Raw genomic sequence first — 22,721 nt, 5'->3', positions numbered from 1 at the left:
AAATAGTGTTATTAGTCTTCATGTACATTTACTTAATCGTAAAAAGTAAGTGTAGTGCAGTGAAGACCATCAAGCAACAGTCAAGACTATCAAACAACAGTGGAGACCATCAAACAACAGTCAAGATCAACATGCATAGCTGATCAAGCTCTTCAGGATCACTAGAAACATAACAGTTAAATGAGTTCCATCAGCATCAGTGAAGACCATCAAACAACAGCAAAGACAATCAATCAACAGTGGAGACCATCAAACAACAGTTGAGATGATCAAACAAACAGTGGAACTTATCAAACAACAGTGGAGACCATCAAACAATGATGAAGACAATCAAACAACAGTCAAGACCAACATGCATAGCTGGTCAAGCTGATCAAGGCCTTCAGGATGACTTGAAACATCACAGGTAAGGGAGTTCCATCAGCACCAGTGAAGACCATCAAACAACAGCGAAGACCATCGAACAAAAGCGAAGACCATTAAACAACAGTGAAGACCATCGAACAAAAGCGAAGACCATTGAACAACAGTGAAGACCATCAATCAACAACGAAGACCATCAAACAACAGTGTATACCATCATTTTTCCTTTGAAGTTCAACAGAAGACAAGAAGTTCAGAGGGTGAAGAGGGTCTCTGTGTTCAGCATCTCGCGGGATTCTGCATTGGGCGGTGCTGGGTGGGGTGTGTGGTGTCTCTCCACACCATAACTATGGGAATGACCCGAGGCGTCAGGTGGTTTGGTGCCCTCACTTCCCTCAGCACCTTTGACCAGGTGAAGACACTCTTACCAAAGCGGTATGCTGCTTCATATCTCTCACTGTCAGTGAAGATCAATAGTGAGGCAACGCATGGTGGGTGTCGGATGGGGTCCAGTTCAGCTTCCTGCGGGTTGCTGACACAAGTCCAACAGTGAAGCCCCTCTTTCTGGCTGTGGTGAGTTGGACAGGTGGTTAGTAAGGCAAGGCAAGTAGGTTTGTGTGCTTATGCACTGTTTTATGCTTTTAGTATAAATAGTGTTATTAGTCTTCATGTACATTTACTTAATCCTAAAAAGTAAGTGTTGTGCAGTGAAGACCATCAAACAACAGTCAAGACCATCAAACAACAGTCAATATCAACATGCATAGCTGATCAAGCTGATCAAGGTCTTCAGGATCACGAGAAACATCACAGGTAAGTGAATTCCATCAACACCAGTGAAGACCATCGAACAACAGTGGAGACCATCAATCAACAGTGGAGACCATCAATCAACAGCGAAGACCATCAATCAACAGCGGAGACCATCAATCAAGAGTGGAGACCATCAATCAAGAGTGGAGACCATCAATCAAGAGTGGAGACCATCAATCAACAGCGAGGACCATCAATCAACAGCGGAGACCGTCAAACAACGGTGGAGACCATCATTTTCCAGTGAAGCCCAACAGAAGACAAGAAGTTCAGAGGGTGAAGGGGGTCTCTGTGTTCAGCTTCTCATGGGATTCTGCCTTGGGCGGTGCTGGGTGGGGTGTGTGGCGTCTCTCCACACCATAACTATGGGAATGACCCGAGGCGTCAGGTGGTTTGGTGCCCTCACTTCCCTCAGCACCTTTGACCAGGTGAAGACACTCTTACCAAAGCGGTATGCTGCTTCATATCTCTCACTGTCAGTGAAGATCAATAGTGAGGCAACGCATGGTGGGTGTCGGATGGGGTCCAGTTCAGCTTCCTGCGGGTTGCTGACACAAGTCCAACAGTGAAGCCCCTCTTTCTGGCTGTGGTGAGTTGGACAGGTGGTTAGTAAGGCAAGGCAAGTAGGTTTGTGTGCTTATGCACTGTTTTATGCTTTTAGTATAAATAGTGTTATTAGTCTTCATGTACATTTACTTAATCCTAAAAAGTAAGTGTTGTGCAGTGAAGACCATCAAACAACAGTCAAGACCATCAAACAACAGTCAATATCAACATGCATAGCTGATCAAGCTGATCAAGGTCTTCAGGATCACGAGAAACATCACAGGTAAGTGAATTCCATCAACACCAGTGAAGACCATCGAACAACAGTGGAGACCATCAATCAACAGTGGAGACCATCAATCAACAGCGAAGACCATCAATCAACAGCGGAGACCATCAATCAAGAGTGGAGACCATCAATCAAGAGTGGAGACCATCAATCAAGAGTGGAGACCATCAATCAACAGCGAGGACCATCAATCAACAGCGGAGACCGTCAAACAACGGTGGAGACCATCATTTTCCAGTGAAGCCCAACAGAAGACAAGAAGTTCAGAGGGTGAAGGGGGTCTCTGTGTTCAGCTTCTCATGGGATTCTGCCTTGGGCGGTGCTGGGTGGGGTGTGTGGCGTCTCTCCACACCATAACTATGGGAATGACCCGAGGCGTCAGGTGGTTTGGTGCCCTCACTTCCCTCAGCACCTTTGACCAGGTGAAGACACTCTTACCAAAGCGGTATGCTGCTTCATATCTCTCACTGTCAGTGAAGATCAATAGTGACGCAACGCATGGTGGGTGTCGGATGGGGTCCAGTTCAGCTTCCTGTGGGTTGCTGACACAAGTCCAACAGTGAAGCCCCTCTTTCTGGCTGTGGTGAGTTGGACACATGGCTAGTAAGGCAAGGCAAGTATGTTTGTGTGCTTATGTACTGTTTTTTGCTTTTAGTATAAATAGTGTTATTAGTCTTCATGTACATTTACTTAATCATAAAAAGTAAGTGTAGTGCAGTGAAGACCATCAAGCAACAGTCAAGACTATCAAACAACAGTGGAGACCATCAAACAACAGTCAAGATCAACATGCATAGCTGATCAAGCTCTTCAGGATCACTAGAAACATCACAGTTAAATGAGTTCCATCAGCATCAGTGAAGACCATCAAACAACAGCAAAGACAATCAATCAACAGTGGAGACCATCAAACAACAGTTGAGATGATCAAACAAACAGTGGAACTTATCAAACAACAGTGGAGACCATCAAACAATGATGAAGACAATCAAACAACAGTCAAGACCAACATGCATAGCTGGTCAAGCTGATCAAGGCCTTCAGGATGACTTGAAACATCACAGGTAAGGGAGTTCCATCAGCACCAGTGAAGACCATCAAACAACAGTGAAGACCATCGAACAAAAGCGAAGACCATTAAACAACAGTGAAGACCATCGAACAAAAGCGAAGACCATTGAACAACAGTGAAGACCATCAATCAACAACGAAGACCATCAAACAACAGTGTATACCATCATTTTTCCTTTGAAGTTCAACAGAAGACAAGAAGTTCAGAGGGTGAAGAGGGTCTCTGTGTTCAGCATCTCGCGGGATTCTGCCTTGGGCGGTGCTGGGTGGGGTGTGTGGCGTCTCTCCACACCATAACTATGGGAATGACCCGAGGCGTCAGGTGGTTTGGTGCCCTCACTTCCCTCAGCACCTTTGACCAGGTGAAGACACTCTTACCAAAGCGGTATGCTGCTTCATATCTCTCACTGTCAGTGAAGATCAATAGTGACGCAACGCATGGTGGGTGTCGGATGGGGTCCAGTTCAGCTTCCTGTGGGTTGCTGACACAAGTCCAACAGTGAAGCCCCTCTTTCTGGCTGTGATGAGTTGGACACATGGCTAGTAAGGCAAGGCAAGTATGTTTGTGTGCTTATGTACTGTTTTTTGCTTTTAGTATAAATAGTGTTATTAGTCTTCATGTACATTTACTTAATCATAAAAAGTAAGTGTAGTGCAGTGAAGACCATCAAGCAACAGTCAAGACTATCAAACAACAGTGGAGACCATCAAACAACAGTCAAGATCAACATGCATAGCTGATCAAGCTCTTCAGGATCACTAGAAACATCACAGTTAAATGAGTTCCATCAGCATCAGTGAAGACCATCAAACAACAGCAAAGACAATCAATCAACAGTGGAGACCATCAAACAACAGTTGAGATGATCAAACAAACAGTGGAACTTATCAAACAACAGTGGAGACCATCAAACAATGATGAAGACAATCAAACAACAGTCAAGACCAACATGCATAGCTGGTCAAGCTGATCAAGGCCTTCAGGATGACTTGAAACATCACAGGTAAGGGAGTTCCATCAGCACCAGTGAAGACCATCAAACAACAGTGAAGACCATCGAACAAAAGCGAAGACCATTAAACAACAGTGAAGACCATCGAACAAAAGCGAAGACCATTGAACAACAGTGAAGACCATCAATCAACAACGAAGACCATCAAACAACAGTGTATACCATCATTTTTCCTTTGAAGTTCAACAGAAGACAAGAAGTTCAGAGGGTGAAGAGGGTCTCTGTGTTCAGCATCTCGCGGGATTCTGCATTGGGCGGTGCTGGGTGGGGTGTGTGGTGTCTCTCCACACCATAACTATGGGAATGACCCGAGGCGTCAGGTGGTTTGGTGCCCTCACTTCCCTCAGCACCTTTGACCAGGTGAAGACACTCTTACCAAAGCGGTATGCTGCTTCATATCTCTCACTGTCAGTGAAGATCAATAGTGACGCAACGCATGGTGGGTGTCGGATGGGGTCCAGTTCAGCTTCCTGCGGGTTGCTGACACAAGTCCAACAGTGAAGCCCCTCTTTCTGGCTGTGGTGAGTTGGACAGGTGGTTAGTAAGGCAAGGCAAGTAGGTTTGTGTGCTTATGCACTGTTTTATGCTTTTAGTATAAATAGTGTTATTAGTCTTCATGTACATTTACTTAATCCTAAAAAGTAAGTGTTGTGCAGTGAAGACATCAAACAACAGTCAAGATCAACATGCATAGCTGATCAAGCTGATCAAGGTCTTCAGGATCACGAGAAACATCACAGGTAAGTGAGTTCCATCAACACCAGTGAAGAGCATCGAACACCAGTGAAGACCATCGAACACCAGTGAAGAGCATCGAACACCAGTGAAGACCATCGAACAACAGTGGAGACCATCAATCAACAGCGAAGACCATCAATCAACAGCGGAGACCATCAATCAACAACGAAGACCATCAGACAATAGTGGAGACCATCAAACAACGGTGGAGACCATTTTCCAGTGAAGCCCAACAGAAGACAAGAAGTTCAGAGGATGAAGAGGGACTCTGTGTTCAGCTTCTCGCGGGATTCTGCCTTGGGCGGTGCTGGGTGGGGTGTGTGGTGTCTCTCCACACCATAACTATGGGAATGACCCGAGGCGTCAGGTGGTTTGGTGCCCTCACTTCCCTCAGCACCTTTGACCAGGTGAAGACACTCTTACCAAAGCGGTATGCTGCTTCATATCTATCACTGTCAGTGAAGATCAATAGTGACGCAACGCATGGTGGGTCTCGGATGGGGTCCAGTTCAGCTTCCTGCGGGTTGCTGACACAAGTCCAACAGTGAAGCCCCTCTTTCTGGCTGTGGTGAGTTGGACAGGTGGTTAGTAAGGCAAGGCAAGTAGGTTTGTGTGCTTATGCACTGTTTTATGCTTTTAGTATAAATAGTGTTATTAGTCTTCATGTACATTCACTTAATCATAAAAAGTAAGTGTTGTGCAGTGAAGACCATCAAACAACAGTCAAGACCATCAAACAACAGTCAAGATCAACATGCATAGCTGATCAAGCTGATCAAGGTCTTCAGGATCATGAGAAACATCACAGGTGAGTTCCATCAACACCAGTGAAGAGCATCGAACACCAGTGAAGACTATCGAACAACAGTGGAGACCATCAATCAACAGCGAAGACCATCAATCAACAGCGGAGACCATCAATCAAGAGTGGAGACCATCAATCAAGAGTGGAGACCATCAATCAACAGCGAAGACCATCAGACAACAGTGGAGACCATCAAACAACGGTGAAGACCATCAATCAACAGTGGAGACCATCAATCAACAGCGAAGGTCATCAATCAACAGCGGAGACCATCAATCAAGCGTGGAGACCATCAATCAAGAGTGGAGACCATCAATCAAGAGTGGAGACCATCAATCAACAGCGAAGACCATCAATCAACAGCGGAGACCATCAAACAACGGTGGAGACCATCATTTTCCAGTGAAGCCCAACAGAAGACAAGAAGTTCAGAGGGTGAAGAGGGTCTCTGTGTCCAGCTTCTCGCGGGATTCTGCCTTGGGCGGTGCTGGGTGGGGTGTGTGGTGTCTCTCCACACCATAACTATGGGAATGACCCGAGGCGTCAGGTGGTTTGGTGCCCTCACTTCCCTCAGCACCTTTGACCAGGTGAAGACACTCTTACCAAAGCGGTATGCTGCTTCATATCTCTCACTGTCAGTGAAGATCAATAGTGACGCAACGCATGGTGGGTGTCGGATGGGGTCCAGTTCAGCTTCCTGCGGGTTGCTGACACAAGTCCAACAGTGAAGCCCCTCTTTCTGGCTGTGGTGAGTTGGACACGTGGCCAGTAAGGCAAGGCAAGTAGGTTTGTGTGCTTATGCACTGTTCTTTGCTTTTAGTATAAATAGTGTTATTAGTCTTCATGTACATTTACTTAATCATAAAAAGTAAGTGTAGTGCAGTGAAGACCATCAAGCAACAGTCAAGACTATCAAACAACAGTGGAGACCATCAAACAACAGTCAAGATCAACATGCATAGCTGATCAAGCTCTTCAGGATCACTAGAAACATCACAGTTAAATGAGTTCCATCAGCATCAGTGAAGACCATCAAACAACAGCAAAGACAATCAATCAACAGTGGAGACCATCAAACAACAGTTGAGATAATCAAACAAACAGTGGAACTTATCAAACAACAGTGGAGACCATCAAACAATGATGAAGACAATCAAACAACAGTCAAGACCAACATGCATAGCTGGTCAAGCTGATCAAGGCCTTCAGGATGACTTGAAACATCACAGGTAAGGGAGTTCCATCAGCACCAGTGAAGACCATCAAACAACAGTGAAGACCATCGAACAAAAGCGAAGACCATTAAACAACAGTGAAGACCATCGAACAAAAGCGAATACCATTGAACAACAGTGAAGACCATCAATCAACAACGAAGACCATCAAACAACAGTGTATACCATCATTTTTCCTTTGAAGTTCAACAGAAGACAAGAAGTTCAGAGGGTGAAGAGGGTCTCTGTGTTCAGCATCTCGCGGGATTCTGCCTTGGGCGGTGCTGGGTGGGGTGTGTGGTGTCTCTCCACACCATAACTATGGGAATGACCCGAGGCGTCAGGTGGTTTGGTGCCCTCACTTCCCTTAGCACCTTTGACCAGGTGAAGACACTCTTACCAAAGCGGTATGCTGCTTCATATCTCTCACTGTCAGTGAAGATCAATAGTGACGCAACGCATGGTGGGTCTCGGATGGGGTCCAGTTCAGCTTCCTGCGGGTTGCTGACACAAGTCCAACAGTGAAGCCCCTCTTTCTGGCTGTGGTGAGTTGGACACGTGGCTAGTAAGGCAAGGCAAGTAGGTTTGTGTGCTTATGCACTGTTTTATGCTTTTAGTATAAATAGTGTTATTAGTCTTCATGTACATTCACTTAATCATAAAAAGTAAGTGTTGTGCAGTGAAGACCATCAAACAACAGTCAAGACCATCAAACAACAGTGGAGACCATCAAACAACAGTCAAGATCAACATGCATAGCTGATCAAGCTGATCAAGGTCTTCAGGATCATGAGAAACATCACAGGTGAGTTCCATCAACACCAGTGAAGAGCATCGAACACCAGTGAAGACTATCGAACAACAGTGGAGACCATCAATCAACAGCGAAGACCATCAATCAACAGCGGAGACCATCAATCAAGAGTGGAGACCATCAATCAAGAGTGGAGACCATCAATCAACAGGGAAGACCATCAGACAACAGTGGAGACCATCAAACAACAGTCAAGATCAACATGCATAGCTGATCAAGCTCTTCAGGATCACTAGAAACATCACAGTTAAATGAGTTCCATCAGCATCAGTGAAGACCATCGAACAACAGCAAAGACAATCAATCAACAGTGGAGACCATCAAACAACGTTGAAGACCATCAAACAACAGTGGACAACGGTGGAGACCATTAATCAACAGCAAAGACCATCAAACAACAGTGTAGATCATTATTTTCCAGTGAAGCCCAACAGAAGACAAGAAGTTCAGAGGGTGAAGAGGGACTCTGTGTTCAGCTTCTCGCGGGATTCTGCCTTGGGCGGTGCTGGGTGGGGTGTGTGGTGTCTCTCCACACCATAACTATGGGAATGACCCGAGGCGTCAGGTGGTTTGGTGCCCTCACTTCCCTCAGCACCTTTGACCAGGTGAAGACACTCTTACCAAAGCGGTATGCTGCTTCATATCTCTCACTGTCAGTGAAGATCAATAGTGACGCAACGCATGGTGGGTCTCGGATGGGGTCCAGTTCAGCTTCCTGCGGGTTGCTGACACAAGTCCAACAGTGAAGCCCCTCTTTCTGGCTGTGGTGAGTTGGACACGTGGTTAGTAATGCAAGGCAAGTAGGTTTGTGTGCTTATGCACTGTGCTATGCTTTAAGTATGCTTTTAGTATAAATAGTGTTATTAGTCTTCATGCACACTTACTTAATCATAAAAACTAAGTGTGGCACTATCATAGCTTTAATTATGGGTTTTCAGAGTATGGGTATGATGATGATAACTGGCAGTACTGGGTGAAAAATTCTTTCTCATGTCTCCTATAAGTAACTACAGGGTACGTATGTATGTATGTTGTGGTTCATATTGCCTATTTGAGGGTAAAAGAAAGGTGTGTCTGCCAGGAATGTTGATGTGGGGAGGGAGGGTTAGAGTTTTATTAACATTGACTAACACAAGGGAGCAATAATAGTAAATAATACTAGAAATAATAACAACAAAAGTAACAGTAAAATAATAATAACAAAAATAATATCAACAATAAAATTATAAACAAATGTAACAACAACATAATAAAACTATAAAATAATGTTAACAAAAAATTCTGCAAAAATAATAGTAACAAATGTAACAAATGACAACAATAATAACAACATAAATATTAATAAAATAATATAATAATAATAAATTATAATAACAATTAGAAAATTATAAAATAAAAATTACAAATGGCAAAATAACAAAACAAATAGGAGCAATATTATGAAGTACTTCCAAAGTAATAACAAAAATAACAACAACAAAATAATAATGAATAATAATAAAATAATAATAAATTATAATAAATAGAAAAATAATAAAATAAAAATAACAACAAATGGCAAAAATGATAATAAAAAACAACAAATATAAAATCAGCAACAAAAATAATAACAAATGTAAGAAAAAATAATAACAAAAAAAAAAACAATAAAAGCGAAAATAGGGATCAATAATATGAAATACTACAAAAATAATAACAAAAATAATAACAAATGGCAATAATAATAAAAAACAAAAGAAAATAATAAATAAAATAATAATAATAAAATAATAACAAATGGCAAAAATAATTACAAAAAATGATAAAAACAACAACTATAAAATCAGCAACAAAAATAATAACAAAAATAAAATAAAAACAAATAAAAATAATATCATATATAATACTAATGAAATAAAATAATAATAAATAATTACCAAATATAACAACAAAAGTAACAATAACTAACATAATAACAAAAATAATAGCAACAAAATAATGACAAATGGCAAAAAAATAAATAAAGCAATAATAGCAAAAAAAAGAGCAATAATGTCAATTAATACAAATAATTATAACAAAAATAACAAAAACAAAATAACAACAGATGTAACAACAAAAAAACTCAATGACAAAAATAAGAACAAAAATTAAAAACAATAATAGCAAAAATAACAAACAAAAAACAAATATAACAAAATAAGAACAAAATAAGATTAAAAATACAGCGAGAATAAAAGTAATAAACAACAAAATAGTAACAACAAATACAATTATATGAGCAATTAATATTTGATGTAAACGATATAATCCAATGAGTCTATATACTAAAGATAAATAAAATATTAAATACTAAAATATTTGTATTTTAATATAAAATATAGAAATATAAAATTATATTTAAAAAAATGAATTTAATGCACAATTTAATAAACATAATACATTGTTTATTTTTTTATCTCATTAAAATAATTTTGACTATGAATCTGACTACTAGTAAATTGGTCATACACATTATAATAAAATCTAATATTGAATGAATTGTAATGCTTTGCTCTTTCTACTAATAAAGATATTAAATAAAATATCATGACTGCCATCTTGTGGTTATTATTATGCATGACATTTGTGTACTGTATGCCTGTGTGTGTGTGTGTGTGTGTGTGTGTGTGTGTTTCTTTAGGATGACATATAACATGAATGCCTTTTGTTAGTAGTAGTAGTATTGAGTACAGTATTTGTTTCCCTTTATAATTTTTAAACCATTTTAAGGCATTGCTTTCACTGTTCAACTACACTAATAAAGTCACCTCTAAAATACACTTTCAAATTAATCATTAAACTGATTGCGAGGAAGACATGGCGAATGTAGGAGGAAAATGAAAACATCAAATAAAGAGGCCGTAATAGAGGTTTACATAATACATTTTTATTTCTTCAACATATTAGACAGTTGCTATATGTATAAAATCTATCAAAATGAGCACTTGGCACGAATGTCGGATTAAAACTGAGGACATGAACACACCTCAGAACTGTAAACAAAGGAGTGTCCTGATGTTCAGCACAAATCTCTTAAAATGGCTACAAAAGGATCACAGCAGTGTGTTTAAGAAATTTCATCATCCCTTGCCTTGTCGAATTCCTGTGCGATCTTCAGGGCCGTGTTGTTGAGCCCCACTGACTGCATGTTTGTGATGATGGTCACCACCACCCCCTGCGGAGGAATCCGCGTCTGACTGGAGATGTGTCCGCTCTCTCTGGGTAACACCAGCAGGACGCTACTGGCCCCTACAGCGCCCCCAGTGTGTGAGACATAATGTCTACGGCTGCAGCACTGCCCATATTTCTGCTGTTTCTCCACCACCAGCCAGCCCTGGGCGTACAGTCCGTCTTTGTCCCACGACGCCTCCGTTTTGTCCACCGGTGCCCATATGGCTTTGGCCGTGTGGGGTCTGAGGAAGCCAGGAAGCAGCCCGTCTGTGTTGTTCAGTTCAGCCATCTGATAGCTGTAGAGCAGCGCGTTACCGAACAGCAGAAGGTCGCCCACAGTGGACAGAAATCCACCTCCTGCCCACTTGTACGAATTGTCCACATAGGGGCAGTTCACAACACGACCCTTTTTATTCAAGCGGTAGAATCTGGAGGAAAACAGGGAAGATATTAAACAGCTCAAGAGTGTTTAAAAGGATAGTTCACCCAAAAATGATAATTCAGCTTATTAATACACATTTGAGTGATTCTGAGGACAAAAAGTTGATGAATAATGGAAAAACAACAACAAAGTGGCTCTAAACGTTTGTTCAAAATTATTCAACCCCCCAAAATCAACTTTGTTCCAGAATCTTTTATTCTTTAAAACCACTGCCTGTAGGTGCTTGAAAGCGTGCCACATCTCTACTGCAATCTTGGCCTATTCCAGATCACTGACAATCATTGGTTTTCTATTATACTATTGTACTATCATACTATTGCAGTGCCTTATATTTAGGTTTTAGTGACTCATTGGTTCAGCACGTGCAGAATGCTGCTGCTAGGCTTTTAACTAATACTAGAAAATGGGATCATATTACACCTGTCTTGACCTCTCTCCATTGGTTGCCTGTAAATGATAGAATTCAATTCAAGATGTTAATGTTGGTGTATAAAGCATTGCGCAATCAGGCTCCTGTGTATATAGAGGATATGCTGTCTCCTTACCAATCTCAACGTTGTTTGCGCTCTTCTCAGAACTTACGTCTATCTATACCACGGACTCCTCTAAGACGTAGTGGAGATCATGCCTTTTCAGTCGCAGCTCCCAAACTTTCGAATGCCTTGCCACTATTTATAAAGGCTTCATCAACCATGGACAGTTTTAAAAAAGAACTTAAAAGACTTTTTCATCAGGCTTTTGGTGTCTTGATTGGGTCTGTTAATGTGAGTGATTTTGTTGTATGATATTGATGTTACGATTGAACTGGTTCGCTTGTTGTATGTTGTTTTATAGTTTTAAGTTTGAATGATTTCTGTGCAGCGCTTTGGTCCATTTCTATGGTTCTGAAAGTGTTTTATAAATAAATATAATGATCATTGGTTTTCACATTGCCACTGTTTTATTCAGATCCCACTAAATATTTTCAATGAGATTTAAATCTAAAGACTGAACAGGCTACCCAAGAAAAAGTTTTAGTAGTTTTGGATGTATACTTACGGCTGCAGGAAAGTCCATTGTTCATCAGATTCAGTCTTTGCAATAAAAGGCATCACAATTCTTGGCCAAATAGAGTTTCTAAAAGCAATGTTGAATAGGGGTCGAATACTTTTGGGACTATGGGACCCACGGATTTGAGAGTCAAAGCATACACAGACCAAACCAAATTAAACCCTGCGGCTCGTGACGATACATTGAGGTCTTAATACACCAAACAATCGGTCTGTACAAGAAACTGAATATTTCTATAATTTTTTAGGCTAAAACGTTTTTTTTTTAGGCTCAAAAGTCAGCAAAAAGTCAACACTCATGGATGAGTTCGCGCAAGCAAGCGTAATCTTTTAGTTTTTAATTGGCCAATCTCTCTGTGTAAACAATGAGTGACGTATACGTACAGTATATCACTTTTGCACGTGTGTCTACTATGCCAGAGCACCTTGGTGCGTCATGCACTGGCTGTTGTGAACGCGCTCAGGACAGTTGGACATTGCGGTGGATCAGAGGTAAAAAATGATATAAATACTGTTCAGTTTCTCGTACAGACCGATTGTTTGGTGTGTTAAGACCTCAATGTATCGTCACAAGACGCAGGGTTTAATTTGGTTTGGTCTGTGTATGTTTTTTTGTTTTTTGACTCTCAAAGCCGTGGGTCCCATTGACCGCCATTATATGACTGACAGACTGCAACGTTTTGAGTTAAAAGTCTTTGTTTGTGTTCTACTGAAGAAACTCACATGTTGGATGCCCTGGGGGTAAGGAGATAAACATGAAATTTTTATTTTTGGGTGAACTACCCCTAAAAAAAACCAACATTTTTTCTAAGGTAAAACACAGCTATGTCAAAAGTATTCAACCCTATTCAACATTGCTGTTTGTAAGTCACTTATTTGTATGATGGATAACAAAATAGTTTTAAACCCAATTAAGCTTTTAGAAATAATTTTGCCAAGAATTGTGATGTCTTTGGTGCAAAGACTCAATCTGATGATCCATGGACTTTCCTGCAGTCCTAAGTATACATCCAAAACTACTGAAACTTTGTTCTTGAGTGGCCTGTTCAGTCTTTAGATTTAAATCTCAATGAAAAAAAATTTGTTGGATTTGAAGAAAGCAGTGGCGATGTGAAAACCAATGCTTATCAGTGATCTGGAAGCTTTTTTGGGTGAGGAATGGGCCAAGATTGCAATAGAGAGGTGACAGACGCGTCTAAGCACTTACAGGCAGTGTTTATTGGTGGTTTTAAAGAATAAAAGATTCTGGAACCAATTTGATTGTTTAATTTTTTTCATTATTCATCTACTTTTTGTTCTCAGAATCACTCATGTGTGTATTAGTAAGCTGTTTCCAATAGTTTACCAATGCCTTTGTTGAATAGTTCAAATACAACATAAAATTGTTTTCTTGCAGGTTAAGGGGGTTGAATAATTTTGATTGCAACAGTATATGCAGAGCTTTGCGAAAGTATTCACACCCCTTCATTTTCTTCACATTTTATGTTGCTGCTTTATGTTAAACTGTTTATAATTAAAATTTTTCCGCATCAATCTACACTCCATACACCATAATGACAAAGCAAAAACAGCATGGTCACAACTTCATAAATGTATTAGAAATAAAACACTAAACTAAGTACATTGCATAAGTATTCACACCCTTAACTCAGTACTTAACCAAAGCACCTTTACAGCCTCAAGTCTTTTTGGGTATGATCTGCATTTCCCAATTATCTGCCGTTCTTCTCCTGACCTCTTCACCTCTCAAGCTCTGTCAGCTTGGACTCAATTTTCCTGAAATGTTTGATTGGGTTCAAGTCCAGGCTGTGGCTGGGCACAGTTGCTGTGTGCTTAGGGTCATTGTCCTGTTGGTAGGTGAACTTTCTGCCCAGTCTGAAGTTTTGAATTCTCTGGACTATCTTAATATTTCGGTTCGATGAATTTTTCTTCTACTCTGACGAGTCCCTCAGTCCCTGCCATTAAATAAAACAGCCCCACAGCATAAGGCTGCTACCAGCACACTTTACTTTTAGGATGGTACTCTGCAGGTGATGAGCAATGTCTAGTTTCCTTCAAACATGATGCTTGAAATTGAGGTTCATCAGAGCAGAGAATCTTGTTTCTCACAGTCTGAGAGTCCTTTAGATGCTTTTTTGCAAAAATTTAAAGTGTGTTGTCATGTGTCTTTACTGAGGAGAGGATCGAGTCTTGCCACACCACCATAAAACCTAGATTGATGAATGGTTGCAGTGATGTTTGTCCTTCTGTAAGTTTCTCCCATCTCCACATATGATCATGGAGCTCAACTAGAGTGACCATCAGCTTCTTGGTCACCACTCTAACCAAGGCCCTTTTCCATCAGCTGCTCAGTTTAGCCAGGAGACCAGCTCTAGAAAGAGTCCTGGTTGTTTCAAACTTCTTCTGTGAACCTTCAATGCAGCAGATTTCTGAACTCTTCCCCAGACGTGTGGCTTGATGCAATCCTGTCACTGAGCTCTACAGGCAGTTATTTTGACCTCAGGGTTTGTTTTTTGCTCTGACCTTTCATTAAGACATGAGTGCCTTTCCAAATCATCCATTCAACTGAATTTGCCACAGGATAACTTCCCTCGAAGTGTAGTAACATCTACAAACAATATGAATGCGCCTGAGCTAAACTTCAACTGTTCCAGATAAGGGTATGAATACTTACGCAATGGAATCATTTAAGTTTTTTATTTGCTTTTGTCATTTTTGTCATGATTTTGTGACAAAATATGAATATTGGACATCATGTTTGTAACTTTTTAACATTTATTTATCAGTCGATTTATATCACACTGACATTTTCAACTTTTTAATCCCTCGAAAATTGAATTTCGAATGAAAATGTGTTTTAACTGCATGTTTAATGTCTTACCTGGAGCGATTGTATATGATGGGGTCATTTTCATCTGGTACAGTGTTCAGCATGCCCAGCTCTCGAAACATCCTCATCATGTGGTCGAGGAAGCGCTGCCCTGCTACTCTCTCCACCACAGCGCTCAGCAAGGTGTAGGCATGCGTCGAATACAGGAACGTAGTACCTACAGTGGTCGATAATGAAGAGTTAAGGAGAAATCCATCACTGTAAAACAGAGACATTCTGCTAAACTCATTCTGAGTTCTAAAAATAAATCCAACTTCAGATCTTCAGGAAGATCGAACACATTAACAATGCTTTATTGTGTGTATTAAACGCATACCAGGTTTAAAAATCAGAGGATCGTCTTTGAATAAATCCAGAGCCTGGATGACGTTCTCAAAGCTGTCTTTGAGGTAATACTCCTCCTGCTCAAACTCTTTTTTCTTCCGGCCTCCTTTGGCCTCTTTGCTTTTAGCACTGATGTCCTGCGATTTAGGCTTCTCTTTGTTTTCCTCTGAGCCCTTCTCTTCTTTCTTCTCTGTGGGCTTCAGAAGGCGCTTGGCTTTCTCCTTGTCCTCTCGCACTTTATTGCCATCTTTTTCATAGTGACGGATGCCACTCAAGTGGGACAGAAGCATCCTGGGCGTTATTGTGACCTGGTTTAAAGACAGGGGGAAGAACGCTAAGTCAAACCAACTGAATTATTATATCGGCTGGGCAAAAACAATGAATGTCATTGAAGGGGTCAAAACTTTTGTACAATAACACATAATACCGTATTTGAGCTGCCTATCACAAACAAAGTTATGCTAGTACAACAAATACAACATGTTCTCAATGTGCTAAATCATACTAGAAACATTGTCAACATGCTAATTCATGCTAGCAATATGTTAATAACATGCTAGCAACGTGTTGAATCATGTAAAGCTAAAAACATGCAAAATATGCTAGTAGCGTGCTAGATCATGCAAACACCATGTTAAACATGCTAGAAATATGGTTAATCGTGCTGCCAACATGCTAACAACGTGTTAAATCATGGTAGCAATATGCTAATGCGAGAAACCTGCTAAATATGCTAGTAGCGCGCCTAAGCATGCAAACAGCATGTTAAACAAGCTATAAATATGGTAAATCATGCTAGCAACATACTAATACTAGCAACATGCTAACGTTAACAACGTGTTGAATCATGTTAGCAGTGTGATAATGTTAAAAACAAGCTAAATATGCTAGTAAAAATGTTAGTAATGTGCTAAATCATGCAAACAGCATGTTAAACAAGCTATAAATACGGTTAATCATGCTAGCAACATACTAATGCTAGCAAGAATACTAGCAACGTGCTAATGTTAACGTGTTGAATCATGTTAGCAATGTGATAATGATAAAAACAAGCTAAATATGCTAGTACTATGCTAAATCGTGCAAAAAGCATGTTAAACATGCTAGAAATATGGTACATAATGTTGCCAATATGTTAGCAATGTGTTAAATCATGCTAGAAACATTCTATCAACATGCTAATTCGTGCCAACAACATGCTAAGAACATGCTAAATATGCTAGTAGCGTGCTAAATCATGCAAACAGCATGTTAAACATGTTAGAAATATGGTAATTCATGCTGGCAACATGCTATTTCATGTTAGCAATGTGTTCATGCTATCAACATGCTAAGACCATGCTAAAACATTCTAGCAGCATGTTAAAACATGCTTGCAACATGTTAAAAACTAGTAACATGGTACAGCATGTTAAATCATGCTAACATGTTAAATCGTGCTAGCAATGTGTTAATGTTAAAAACATGCTTAATATGTTAGCAATGTGCTAAATCATGTAAACAGCATATTAAACATGCTAGAAATATGGCAAATCATGCTGGCAACATGTTACCAATGTGCTAATTCATACTAGCAACATGCTAAATCATTCTAACATGTTAAATGCTAGCAGTGTCTTAAATCATGCTAGCAACGTGCTAAATCATGTTAACAAAATGTTAAAACATGACAGCAAATTGGTCAGTCATGCTGGTAACATGCTAACAATGTGTTCAATCATTTTAGCAACATTTTATTGACTGAGTAAAAACTTCAAGCTGAAGGCTTTCCAAAGTTTAGAACTTTTATACAAGTCCAAATAAATTGAGCATAAATTCACATTAATCAGATGAGTTATAATTTGATTAAAACGGATGTACTCACATTCTGTCCTTCATATTGCTTCTGTGGGAACTCTGGGACGTATTTTTGGACAGGAGCATCTAGATCTATCTTGCCGTCCTCCCAGAGTCTGGCGACGGCAGCTGCGGTCAGAGGTTTACTGATGCTGGCGATTCTCATCACTGTGTCTGGACCACAATGCACTCTGTTTTCTAGATCTGAATAGCCAACTCCTGACAGACAACAGAAACAGACACTAGTTACTTTCAGAGCTACTGCACTAACACAGACCTCAAATTTGAGATGGTGCACTTGGATGTGGACTTTGCATAAATGTGTCACTTTAAGCATGTATGGATTTTGTAAATCCTACAGAAATGCAGACTAACCAAGAGCCTTCATAGGACCAAGCAGCAGTGTGCAGAGGGAAACGTCCTACCTTCATACCAAACATGGCTGCCATCCACAGAGACTCCGATAACCATCCCAGGAGCTCCAACTTCATCCTGAAAAATCATATGAACTATGATCATCATATGATTTAACTATTTGTGTGTTTAATATTACACACATATATATAAAATATAGTTAAAATTACTAAATAAAGGTTAAAAAATATATAAATAACTCAAAAAAATTGTTTTTAAGATTTATTATATAAATATTAAAGGAACACTCCACTTTTTTTTTTATAAAAATAGGCTCATTCTCCAACTCCCCCCGAGTTAATAAGTTGAGTTTTACCGTTTTGAAATCCATTCAGCCGTTCTCCTGTTCTGGCGATATCACTTTTAGCATAGCTTAGCATAGATCATTGAATCCTATTAGACCAATAGCATCGCGTTCAAAAATGACCAACGAGTTTCCATATTTGTCCTATTTAAAACTTGACTCTTCTGTAGTTATATTGTGTATTAAGACCGGTGGAAATGCAAAGCTGCGAGTTTCTAGGCTGATAAGATTAGGAACTACACTTCCATTCCGGCGTAATAGTCAAGGAAGTTTGCTGCCGTAATATGGACACAGCAGGCGCATTAATATCCCGCAGCACATGTGCAAATGCTAACCTAGCTGGGAACTCATTTCAGGCGCTGCGTGATATTACTCCGCTTTTGGCCATATTACGGCAGCAAACTTCCTTGACTATTACGCCGGAATGGAAGTGTAGTTCCTAATCTTATCAGCCTTGAAAATTGCAGCTTTACATTTTCCGCTGGTCTTAGTACACGATATAACTACAGAAGAGTCAAGTTTTAAATAGGACAAATATGGAAACTCGTTGGTCATTTTTGAACGCGATGCAATTGGTCTAATAGGATTCAATGATCTATGCTAAGCTATGCTAAAAGTGATATCGCCAGAACAGGAGAACGGCTGAATGGATTTCAAAACGGTAAAACTCAGCTTATTAACTCGGGGGACTTGGAGAATGAGCCTATTTTTTTTTAAAAGTGGAGTGTTCCTTTAAAAATCCACTGAAATGACACAATATTTTTTGCAATGTAACTTAAGTAGTGACAAATCTTTTCAACAGAAATGTTGGGCAGGATTTTGTTCATTCCACTTTATCAGTGAAAAAAACAACAACTGATTTTTATGCACAAGTTTAATGAATATTAATAAATATATTCATAATAATAAATCAAAAACACATAATTAGATTTGTTAATTAAATCATTATCTAATAAGAATTAAACATACTAATTAATAAAATACATGATTACTATAATTGAATAAACTGATTAAATATTGAGAAATACAAATAATGTTAGAACAATTTTTTACATGTATAATATAATGTAAATGTTAAGTATTAAAAACTCAAATATTTTATATAATATCAAATGTGACCCTGGACCACAAAACCAGTCATAAGTGTAAATTTGTCGAAATTAAGCTGAGTAAATAAGCTTTCCATTGATATATTGTTTGTTAAAATAGGACAATATTTGGCTGAGATACAACTATGTGAAAACCTGGAATCTGAGGGTGCAAAAAAATCTAAATATTGAGAAAATCGCCTTTAAAGTTGTCCAAATGAAGTTCTTAGCAATGCATATTACTAATCAAAAATCAAGTTTTTATATATTTATGGTAGAAAATTTACAAAATATCTTCATGGAACATGATCTTTACTTAATATGCTAATGATTTTTGGCATAAAAAAGAAAAATCGATAATTTTGACCCATACAATGTATTTTTGGCTATTGCTACGAATATACCCCTGCTACTTAAGACTGGTTTTGTGGTCCAGGGTCACAAATATGAGTACTTTATTATGACATTAAAAAGGTAGAAATTAAAATAATTATTAATAGACCTGGCTGAAAGCTGAATTTTCAGCATCATTACTCCAGTCTTCAGTGTCACATGATCCTTCAGAAATCATTCTAATATGCTGATTTGCTGTTTAAAAAACATCTATTATTATTATGATGTTGAAAACAGCTGAGTAGAATTTTTTCAGGTTTTTTTAATGAATAGAAAGTTCAGAAGAACATTTATCTAAAATAGAAATCTTATGTAACATTTTAAAAGTCTTTATCTTCCCTTTTTGATCAATTTAAAGCAGCCTTGCTTAATAAAAGTATTAATTTATATAATGTCTTAACCAAAAATTATACTTACTCCAAAACTTTTGAATGGTATAGTGTATAATGTTACAAAAGCTTTTTATTTCAGATAAATGCTGATCTTTGTATCTTTCTATTCATCAAGCAATCCTGAAAAAATTTACTCCGCTGTTTTAAATACTGATAATAATAAATGTTTCTTGAACAACAAATCAGCATATTAGAATGATTTCTGAAGTATCATTTGACACTGAAGATTGGAGTAATAATGCTGAAAATTCAGCTTTGATATCACAGGAATAAATTACATTTTAATATATATTCAAATAGAAAGCAGTTATTTTAATTTGTAAAAATATTTCACATTTTTGCTGTACTTTGGATGAAATAAATGCAGGCTTGGTGAGCAGAAGAGACTTCTTTAAAGAAACATTAAAAAAACTGGTAGTGTACAGTCGTGGCCAAAAGTTTTGAGAATGACACAAATATTAGTTTTCACAAAGTTTGCTGCTAAACTGCTTTTAGATCTTTGTTTCAGTTGTTTCTGTGATGTAGTGAAATATAATTGCAAGCACTTCATACGTTTCAAAGGCTTTTATCGACAATTACATGACATTTATGCAAAGAGTCAGTATTTGCAGTGTTGGCCCTTCTTTTTCAGGACCTCTGCAATTCAACTGGGCATGCTCTCAATCAACTTCTGGGCCAAATCCTGACTGATAACAACCCATTCTTTCATAATCACTTATTGGAGTTTGCCAGAATTAGTGGGTTTTTGTTTGTCCACCCGCCTCTTGAGGATTGACCACAAGTTCTCAATGGGATTAAGATCTGGGGAGTTTCCAGGCCATGGACCCAACATTTTAACGTTTTGGTCCCTGAGCCACTTAGTTATCACTTTTGCCTTATGGCACGGTGCTCCATCGTGCTGGAAAATGCATTGTTCTTCACCAAACTGTTGTTGGATTGTTGGAAGAAGTTGCTGTTGGAGGGTGTTTTGGTACCATTCTTTATTCATGGCTGTGTTTTTGGGCAAAATTGTGAGTGAGCCCACTCCCTTGGATGAGAAGCAACTCCACACATGAATGGTCTCAGGATGCTTTACTGTTGGCATGACACAGGACTGATGGTAGCGCTCACCTTTTCTTCTCCGGACAAGCCTTTTTCCAGATTCCCCAAACAATCGGAAAGAGGCTTCATCGGAGAATATGACTTTGCCCCAGTCCTCAGCAGTCCATTCACCATACTTTTTGCAGAAGATCAATCTGTCCCTGATGTTTTTTTTTTTTTTTGGAGAGAAGTGGCTTCTTTGCTGCCCTTCTTGACACCAGGTCATCTTCCAAAAGTCTTGGCCTCACTGTGCGTGCAGATGCGCTCACACCTGCCTGCTGCCATTCCTGAGCAAGCTCTGCACTGGTGGCACTCCGATCCCGCAGCTGAATGCTCTTTAGGAGACCATCCTGGCGCTTGCTGGACTTTCTTGGATGCCCTGAAGCCTTCTTAACAATGCAGTGGAAAGTTTTTTTTTCGGGATTAAGTTCATTTTCATGGCAAAGAAGGACTATGCAATTCATCTGATCACTCTTCATAACATTCTGGAGTATGCGCAAATTGCTATTATAAAAACTTAAGCAGCAACTTTTCCAATTTCCAATATTTATGTAATTCTCAAAACTTTTAGTCACGACTGTATATATTAGAACGTATAACTTCTTGAAATAAATCGTTAAATCTCACGCTAAAACTATGCTAAAAATAAATAAATTACCTAAAAATAATAAGTAGTAAATGAAGTGTCGTCCTGATACCTGTACCTTTATCCGCTGCAGCAGGTCTCTACTGGTTTCTATAGCGGCTGTATATTTGAAGGCAGACTGCGGTCTGTGTGTTTTCCCTACGTTACATTCACAGTGTTCAGACGCAGAATCACGATATTTCAGCCCTAGGGCCAGAACAAAACCCGTCCCGATACCGAACAGCCATAAGACCGGGTGTCGGTTGTTGTAGGATGTGCTGACAGGTCCTCTGCCTGTTGAAACCAATCTCTTCAGCAGCTGATCTCTGAACTTCACTCTGGATGTCAACAAAGACACAAAGGGCTCGGATTTCGGAACACTGTATTTACATGTGCATATGAGACCCCGTGATAAACACAGCAACCGAGACATCACTGTTTCACCACTGATAGCAATTATATATTAGGAAAAAAGGATAAAATTGTTTATAATACGAGTACAGCACAGAGTTCCCGTTTGAACTCCACCAAAGCAGCGACAGACAGCTGACAACCGGAGTATTTTACAGAATAAAAGTCCGCTATTTTGATAATCTCATATTGTAAACGTAAATAATTTAAATTTACTTAAATTATATTTAGCATATTTTAAACATCTCATGATCTTAAAACAATACCAAACAACGTTTAACCATTTAAAATTAAGCCAAATATAATATAATATTAATCACAATATAATTGTCAAGGAAACTGAACTTAACGATCAAATATACACACACACACACACACACACACACACACACACACACACACACACACACACACACACACACACACACACACACACACACACACACACATAATTAAAACAATTAATAATAAAATATTGCACTCCACTTTTTACAAAATTGATCAGTTTGAACGGAAAAGGTCTTTAATATGAAAACGGTAAATAATTTAAATTCACTTAAATTCTATTTAGCATATTTTTATTAAATATCTCATGATCTTAAAACAATACTAAAC

At 39.0% G+C, this 22,721-nt stretch overlaps 1 protein-coding gene across 2 annotated transcripts; it reads right to left on the bottom strand.

Annotated features, from left to right (window-relative positions):
- Positions 1-10,552: 10,552 nt before the first annotated feature.
- On the bottom strand, positions 10,553-22,238 carry lactb (lactamase, beta). Of its 2 annotated transcripts, none has more exons than XM_073832084.1 (6): positions 21,769-22,238; positions 17,825-17,891; positions 17,428-17,618; positions 15,556-15,871; positions 15,231-15,396; positions 10,553-11,286 (listed from the first exon to the last, which is right to left on the bottom strand). In XM_073832084.1, exons 1-6 carry the CDS (start codon positions 22,126-22,128, stop codon positions 10,755-10,757), a joined length of 1,632 nt encoding a protein of 543 aa, XP_073688185.1. In that variant the 5' UTR covers positions 22,129-22,238; the 3' UTR covers positions 10,553-10,754. The 2 variants fall into 2 exon arrangements, with proteins under 2 accessions (XP_073688185.1, XP_073688186.1); XM_073832085.1 differs by having other exon boundaries at positions 21,775-22,238.
- Positions 22,239-22,721: the final 483 nt, after the last annotated feature.

The sequence above is a fragment of the Garra rufa genome, chromosome 25 (assembly GCF_049309525.1).
Source record: "Garra rufa chromosome 25, GarRuf1.0, whole genome shotgun sequence".
Lineage (NCBI taxonomy): Eukaryota > Metazoa > Chordata > Actinopteri > Cypriniformes > Cyprinidae > Garra > Garra rufa.
This window is presented reverse-complemented; position numbering and strand designations above follow the sequence as displayed.

Excerpts from the sequence above, each read along its gene's own strand:
- lactb (XM_073832084.1), bottom strand. The coding sequence starts at position 22,128 with ATGTCTCGGTTGCTGTGTTTATCACGGGGTCTCATATGCACATGTAAA. Across the intron at positions 17,892-21,768 it reads TGCAGCGGATAAAGGTACAG|GATGAAGTTGGAGCTCCTGG; the intron begins GTATCAGGACGA and ends ATGATTTTTCAG. Across the intron at positions 15,872-17,427 it reads AGCAATATGAAGGACAGAAT|GTCACAATAACGCCCAGGAT; the intron begins GTGAGTACATCC and ends TCTTTAAACCAG.